This window comes from Erinaceus europaeus, chromosome 16 (genome assembly GCF_950295315.1).
Source record: "Erinaceus europaeus chromosome 16, mEriEur2.1, whole genome shotgun sequence".
NCBI lineage: Eukaryota > Metazoa > Chordata > Mammalia > Eulipotyphla > Erinaceidae > Erinaceus > Erinaceus europaeus.
The window spans coordinates 1,470,089-1,478,094 of NC_080177.1; the positions used below are offsets into that span (position 1 = coordinate 1,470,089).

Consider the following 8,006-nt stretch of genomic DNA (forward strand, 5'->3'; position numbering starts at 1 on the left):
ACAGATGGGGCCGTGTGTCTGGGGAGGCGGGGTGGGGGATGAATCCGGAGCCTCCAGGAGACCGCCTCACACCCTGAGGTGGAGGTAGCGGTGGCAGGATGTCACCTCCTCGCAACTGCTGTCACCTCTCCCCCCATGTCATCTTCCCCTGGCTGGAGTCACCTCGCCCTGACTGGGGTCACCTCCCCCAGCTGGCAGTTGAGCCTGGCACAGAGCCCCCCACACTGCCCCCGGGTCCTGAGACCACCATTACCACTGTCACCTCCACCGCCAGCACAGAGGGCAGAGGGTGTGCGGGGGGCTCAGGCCCGAGAGCTGAGGGCAGGGCGCCCACCGGAACAGCCTGCTCAGGGCTGAGCCCGGCCCCTAGACAAGGTTCTGGAGTCAGGGGGCCTGGCAGGGTCTGAAGCTGCTCCCTGCGCCCGTGTGGGGCTTGGCGGATGCCCAGGAGGCTGAGGGCAGCGGAGGCCCCGCTCCAGCTCCAGGGGCGGGAGGGGAGGGGCCCCAGGGAGCCCAAGTCAGGAGGTCACGTGGGGGACCGGGAGCTTCAGCGGGGCAGAGCGGACAGGAGGCGGCCTCAGCGTGTCACCTGCCTTCAGGGACAGAGCTGAGTGTCCCAGCCTCACAGACGCTGAGGAGGAAGCTCAGACAAGCTGGCAGAGCCCGGTGACCAGGACTAAGATTCTTCACCTCCATGGTGGTGGTGGTGGTGGTGGTCATGGTGGTGGTGGTGATACAGTGGTCGTCATGGTGATGGTGATTAGTGGTTGTCATAGTGATGGTGGTGATGATAACGGTGGTGATATTAGGTTGTCATGGTGATGGTGGTGGTCTCAGGAATGTCAGGCTCAGCCCCCAATCAGGGGAGTCGATACCAGTCAGAGGGGAGGTGACACCATGGGAAGGGGGCAGGGGAGGTGACAGCAGCAGGGAGGTGACAGCAGCTATGGGGAGGTGATAGCAGCTATGGGGAGTTGACAACAGCTATGGGGAGGTGACAGCAGCTATGAGGAGGTGACAGAAGCTATGGGGAGGTGACAGCAGCAGATAGGTGACAGCAGCAGGGAGGTGACAGCAGCTATGGGGAGGTGACAGCAGCAGGGAGGTAACAGCAGCTATGGGGAGGTGACAGCAGCTATGGGGAGGTGACAGCAGCTATGGGGAGTTGACAGCAGCTATGAGGAGGTGACAGCAGCTATGAGGAGGTGACAGCAGCTATGGAGGAGGTGACAGCAGCTATGGGGAGGTGACAGCAGCTATGGAGGAGGTGACAGCAGCTATGGGGAGGTGACAGCAGCTATGGGGAGAGGACAGTGGCCATGGCTGGGGTGGAGGTGGGCCAGGCCGCCTGAGAAGTCCCTCAGCAGCTCACCGGCCTCTGTGCCTTGTCCCCAGGGGTATAGAGCGTGTCCCCTGTTCCTCACCTTCAGGGGACTCGGGGCTCACTGGGGCGTGTCACCCTCGTCGCCTATAACCCTGCCCATCTGCAGCCCGTGGGTTCAGCCCAGGCCAGTCCCTCGGGCACCCGGGGGTTCACAGGGAAAACAACACGGCTGGGTGTCAGGTGTCCTCAGTGTCACAGGACCCTGGGGGGGGGGGGTGGCAGCATCGTGTTCAGGCCAAGGAGGTGACAGACTTGGGCTGAGCCTCATCTGAGGGGGGGGGCAGCCCTGGGGGCACAGGGCAGGAGGGTCACCCGGGAGCGGGGTCAGCACCCTGGAAGAGCAGGAGGAAGAAACGGGACAGGGAGCCGGGAGGGACGGGGACAGGACAGGGACGGGGGCCACCAGCAGGTCCTGTCATCAGCTGGGCCCTGGAGCTGAGATTACTCCGGCTGGCAGCCTGGGCCAAGGCCTCACAAAGGAACCTCCCTCCCTCCTGAGACACGGGAAGCCCCTCCTTTGGGGGGGGAGACTCCCCCTGAAGCCACGTCTGTGTGAAGACCCTCCTGGACCCTCCAGGACCCCAGGAGGTGACTTGGCAGATGGGCTGAGGGTCCCAGGGTGTTGCAAGGCCACCCAGCCAGGGGAGGTGGCCGAGGAGGGGGACAGCGGCATCGTGGTTCTGCAAACAACCCTCCTTCCTGAAGCTCTGTGGTCCCAGGTTCAATGCCCAGCACCATCAGCCAGATCTCTGCAGGGCTCTAGTCTCTCTTATTAAAATAAATACATTTATATTTTATTTTAAACATAAGTAAATCATAAAAGGCCATAAGAAGGCTGGGAGACAGCACCGTAGTTCTTCAAAAGACTTTCCTGCCTGAGGCTCCAAAGTCTTAGCACCATAAGCTAAGCAGAGACCTGGTCTCTCTCGCTCTCTTTTTACTTTTTTATTATTTTTTTCTTTATTGGGGGATTAATGTTTTACAGTCGACAGTGAATACAATAGTTTGTACACGCATAACATTTCTCAGTTTTCCACATAACAATACAACCCCCACTAGGTCCTCTGTCATCCTTTTCCAGGACCCCCTCACCCACCCCAGAGTCTTTTGCTTTGGTGCTACACACCAGTTCCAGTTCAGGTTCTACTTGTGTTTTCTCTTCTGACCTTGTTTTTCAACTTCTGCCTGAGAGTGAGATCATCCCATATTCATCCTTCTGTTTCTGACTTATTTCACTCAACATGATTTTTTCAAGGTCCATCCAAGATGGGCTGAAAACGGTGAAGTATCCATTTTTTACAGCTGAGTAGTATTCCATTGTGTATCTAGACCACAATTTGCTCAGCCACTCATCTGTTGTTGGACACCTGGGTTGCCTCCAGGTTTTGGCTATTACAAATTGTGCTGCTAGGAACACAGGTGTACACAGGTCTTTCTGGATGGGTGTGTTTGTCTCTCTCTCTTTATAAAATAAAGCAACATCTACTTTCCTTTTCTTTTAAAACTTTTTATTATCTTTACTTATTTACTGGATAGAGACTGTCAGCAATCAAGAGGGAGGGGGGATAGAAAGGAAGAGAGACAGAGAGACACCTGCAGCCCTGCTTCTCCACTTGTGAAGCTTTCCCCCTGCAGGTGAGGACCGGGGACTCAAACCTGGGTCCTTGTGCCCTGTGACATGCGCGCTCAGTCAGGTGCGCCACCACCCAGCCCCCCCAAACATCTACTTTTCAAATAAATAACAAAAAGCCAAAAGGTGACGGTGGACCACCAGACTTCCATGCCGCGCGCCTGGCTCGCCCAGCACCACGGCGACCAGAGGGGCGCTCTGCTCAGCTCAGCTTCTGGCCTGCGTCTGACTTAGATCACGTCATTGCACAAGTTCCTGGAGGATGAACGTAGAGAATCGGAGAGCTAAGAACAGAAGGAAACACAAAGCAGGACTTGACTGGGACTGGTGTCTTGTCCCAAAGTAAGGGACTTGGTGGGAGGCTTTCAGGTCGGGAGGACCTAGGCTGGGCAGGGAGAGTGTTTTGCAGAAAACTGAGAAATGTTACACATTGCGGGGGAGGAGTAGACAGCATAATGGTTCTGCAAAGAGACTGTCATGCCTGAGGCTGCAAAGTCCCAGGTTCAATCTTCTGCACCACCATATATCAGAGTTGAGCAGTGCTCTGGTGATTGGGAGAGGGAGAGAGAGAAAGGTTACAAATGTATTATCAACTGTATTTACTGTACACCACTAATCCCCTTAGTAAAGAGAGAGAACCAGAGAGCCAGCTCAGACTGTCTGCACTGTCATGCACGGCCCTAGGATCAGCGTGGCCACCACACACACACACACAGAAGGAAGATTGTTGGTAATCTTCTTAGGCATAATAATAGCACTACTAAAATTTTTAGGGAGTCAGGCCGTAGCACAGCGGGTTAAGCGCATGTGGCATGAAATGCAAAGACCGGCATAAGGATCCGGGTTCGAGCCCCGGCTCCCCACCTGCAGGGGAGTCGCTTCACAGGCGGTGAAGCAGGTCTGCAGGTGTCTGTCTCTTCCCGTCTGTCTTCCCCTCCTCTCTCCATTTCTCTCTGTCCTATCCAGCAACAATAATAACTACAATAAAACAACAAGGACAACAAAAGGGAATAAAAATTTTTAAATTTTATCAAGTAAGACCTATGGCTATCTCTGGCAGCCGAGAGGGTGGGGATACAGAAGCTTGGTGATGGGTGTGTGCGCTGTAATATTACAGACTTGTAACACACTATTAATAACAAATAAAATTATTTTTCAAGTAAATTAAAAGTCCACCAAGGGAGGTGTCCCCAGCAGGCCGAGTCCCTCCATTCTGCAGGCCCCCAGCCCCCTCCTCTGCACAGAGCCTTCCCTGCGGGGGTCCCCGCGCCCTGTCTGCCTGCAGCTACCCCCACCGCACCCCTGCCTGCAGCTTGCTGGGTCTCGCTGTAAAGGTTGTGGCCTGGGGTCTGGATGTAGCTCAGCTGGTAGGGTAGCCGCCTCACCAAGCTCAAGGTCCTGGGTTTCAGCCCTGACACCACAGGGGTGGGCGAAGTCCATGGGTGCAGGGCTGAGGTGTGTCTCCCTGTCTCACTCGGTGATGGAGGGGCAGGCGGGGTCTGGGGAGCAGGTGGGGGTGTCTGTGTGGCGGCCTGCCGTCCATCCGTCTCTCTCACACGCGAGTGCGGGCCTGACCCTGCCCAGCAGTGCGGCCTCACTCGGCAGAGGAGAGACACGCAGGGGCCCGCGGGCAAGGCCCACACCCGGCGGGGCGCACACGGCCCTCGGCCTGGCCTGGCCTGTGGGGCTGGCTCCTTAGCAGGAAGCAGTTCCCTGGCTGGTCCCTCAGCCAACACCGGCAAGCCTGCAGGCAGGGCGGCGGCAGCTGGGAGAGGGCCGAGGTGCACGGGCGACGCAGGGGAGGACAGCTCAGTGGCTGCGGCTCAGGCCCAGGGGCCCGAGTCCCTCTCTGGCGTCTGTCTGTCCGTCTTGGCAGTCAGTCACCAGGGCTTCACCACTCGGGTGACTTTTTCTGAGACGGAGACCACAGGACTGGGGCTCCCTCCAGGGCGGCAGGCGCTGGACTCCCACCTGGGTTGCACGCACCCGGCAAAGCAGGCACACTGTCCAGGTGAGCTATTTTGCCAGCCCATGTCTGTCATTTTTTCTCTTTATTCCCTTTTGTTGCCCTTGTTTTATTGTAGTTGCTGTTGTCGGATAGGACAGAGAGAAATGGAGAGAGGAGGGGAAGACAGAGGGGGGAGAGAAAGAGACACCTGCAGACCTGCTTCACCGCCTGGGAAGCGACGCCCCTGCAGGTGGGGAGCCGGGCCTCGAACCCGGATCCTAAGGGCGGTCCCTGCTCAGCGGCAGCTGTGGGCCCAGGACGCGGCGGGGCTGCGCTGGAACCCGGAGCCTCGGGCAGGACGGTCTCCGCCGACCCCGCGCCGCCCTGTGCCCGCGGCCAGGAAGAGGCCCGGCCCGAGAGCGGTCGTCCTGCTGCCCCCGCAGTCCGCACACGGCTGTCCGTCCGTCTGTCCGCCCGCCGGTTACAGAGACGGGGCAGAGGGGCCGCGGCTGGGGGCCCCGGGTTCGAGCCGCAGCAGCAGTGGGCTGAGCACGCGGGTACCGGGGCCGCTGAGGCAGAGGCTCCGGGTGCGAGGGACCTGCGAGTTCAGCGCCCGGAGCTGCGCGCTCGGTGCTCCGTGCCCGGTCCCCGCCGGCGCGCACACACTCACACACACTCTCTCTCAGACACACACACACTCTCAGACTCTCTCTCACTCAGACACACACACTCTCACTCAGACACACACACTCTCAGCCTCTCTCTGACACTCTCACTCACACACTCTCAGACTCTCACTCAGACACACACACACTCTCACAGACACACACACTCACTCACTCTCACACACACACACTCTGACTCTCTCTCACTCAGATACACACACACTCTCAGACACACACACACTCTCACAGACACTCTCTCACTCACAGACACACACACTCACTCACTCTCACACACACACACTCTGACTCTCTCTCACTCAGATACACACACACTCTCAGACACACACACACTCTCACAGACACTCTCTCACTCACAGACACACACACTCACTCACTCTCACACACACACACTCTCAGACTCTCTCTCACTCAGATACACACACACTCTCACACACACACACTCTCACAGACACACACACTCTCAGACTCTCTCTGACACACTCTCTCTCACTCACAGACACACACACTCACTCACACCCCCGGCCCGCACGGCAGGTAGAGGCAGCGGTCCGTCGGTCCCCGCCCCCCCCCCCGGCGCCGCAGGAGGACACGCGGACACGAGGCTCGGCTCGGCTGGGCGGCGCTTTATTGGGCGGCGCGCGGCGCTCAGTCGAACAGCCCGAAGCCCATGTCGTCGTCCGACTCCTCCGACTCCTCCTTCTTGGCCTCCACCTTCTTCTCCTCGGCCGGCGCGGCGCTGGCGGCGGGCGCGGCGGAGCCGGCGGGGGCGGCCCCGGGGGCGGGCGCGGGGCCCCCGGCGCCCACGTTGCAGATGAGGCCGCCGATGCTCACGCCGGCGAGCGCCTTGGCGAACAGCCCGGGCCAGAAGGGCTCCACGGTGACGCCGGCCGCCTTGATGAGCGCGTTGATCTTGTCCTCCTGCGGGCGGGCGGGCGGGCGGGCGTCAGAGGCCGCCGGGGTCGGGCCGCCGCGTGTCCGGTCGCCGCCCGCGCCCCCCCTCCCGCCCCCGCCCCCGCCCGGGACCACGCGGCCGCGGCGCTCACCGTGACGGTGACCTCGTCGTCGTGCAGGATCAGGGCCGAGTAGATGCAGGCGAGCTCGGAGACGGAGGCCATGGCGCGGGCTGCCACACGCGGTGCTAGTCGCCGGGTGAAGTGAGGGTGTCACCCCAACGCGGCCTTAGCTCCCTCGGAAGGACCGAGCACCTTGGCGGCGGCGGAGGAAAGGGGACGCGAGGGGCGCGCGCAGGCTCATATAACGACGGCGGCGGCCAATCGGAGCGAGCTTCCGGCGGAAAGGGCGGGATTTGTGCGCTAACGCGAGAATTGAAATCAAAGTGAAGCGGCTCCAACGCCCCAAAGGGACCAATCAGCGCTCGTATCTGGCGGAAGTGGCGACCCGCGCGAGGACCCATGGGAGAGGGTTGTCTGCGGCACTGACCAATGGGAGGTCCCGACTGGCGGAAAAGGCGGGACGAAACAAGTGGCGCAGCCGCACTTTTTATTTCTTGCTCTGGGCCAATCGGCGTCCGCGACTGACGGAAGAGGCGGAGCGGCTGCCGGGACCCGCCGGAAACGCCGGGGCATATCTCGGGAAGTGCTCGCGCGCCACCCGGAAGCGCTACCCAATTGGCGTGGGGCTTGAGCGCTCGTCTTTGCGGTTCGGGTAGAGGCGTTGAGCGGGCGCTCCGTTCGGTGGGTCGTCCCGGTCCCGGAGCCCCGGCGCCACTGGTCGGACCGGAGGCCGCAGCCGGGGGCGAGACGCTACTCCGGGGATTTCTCAGACCTGCGGCACTGCCGGCTCCGAGCTCCCGGGGATCGAACCCGCGACCCCGGCAGCCGCCAGTCCTCCAGACGCTGCGCCCAGGCCCCGGGGAGGCAGCATCGGGGCGGCGCAGACAGGCTCCCGCCCAGGCCCCACGTCCCGGCTCCGTCCCCGCACCGCCGGCACCGGGCCGCGAAACAGTCGCGAGGACGGTCGCCATGTGGGCTCCCGGCTTCGTTACCGGGCCGCCGGCCGCCCCTGCAGGCGGGGAGCGGGGCTCGAACGCGGGTCCCTGCGCCGGTGTGCGGCGCCTCGCGGGCCCGGCTGCGGGTAAAGGCCCGGCCCGGCTCAGGGACGCCCCGCCCCGCCCCGCCCCTGTCCTCGCGGTCGCGGTGGAGCCGCCGGAGGCCGAGCTGCCGCCCCTCCCCGCCCCCCCGCCCCGCCCCGTCAGGGTCAGCGGAGCCGCGCGCGGTTTCGCAGCTTTATTGGCCGTGGGACAGACGCCGTGTAGCGGCAGGTGCGTGTAAAGTGCTTTCAGGTGGCTGCCGGGCACCGGCCTTCCGCGGCCCAAGGGCAGGAGAGGCGCGGGCCGGC

General features: G+C 61.5%; 1 protein-coding gene across 1 annotated transcript; it reads right to left on the reverse strand.

The window, feature by feature from the left end:
- Positions 1-6,258: 6,258 nt before the first annotated feature.
- Positions 6,259-6,881, reverse strand: RPLP1 (ribosomal protein lateral stalk subunit P1). Its single transcript, XM_060175700.1, has 2 exons — positions 6,692-6,881; positions 6,259-6,566 (listed from the first exon to the last, which is right to left on the reverse strand). The coding sequence occupies exons 1-2, from the start codon at positions 6,761-6,763 to the stop codon at positions 6,294-6,296; spliced, it is 345 nt and encodes a 114-aa protein (XP_060031683.1). The 5' UTR covers positions 6,764-6,881; the 3' UTR covers positions 6,259-6,293.
- Positions 6,882-8,006: the final 1,125 nt, after the last annotated feature.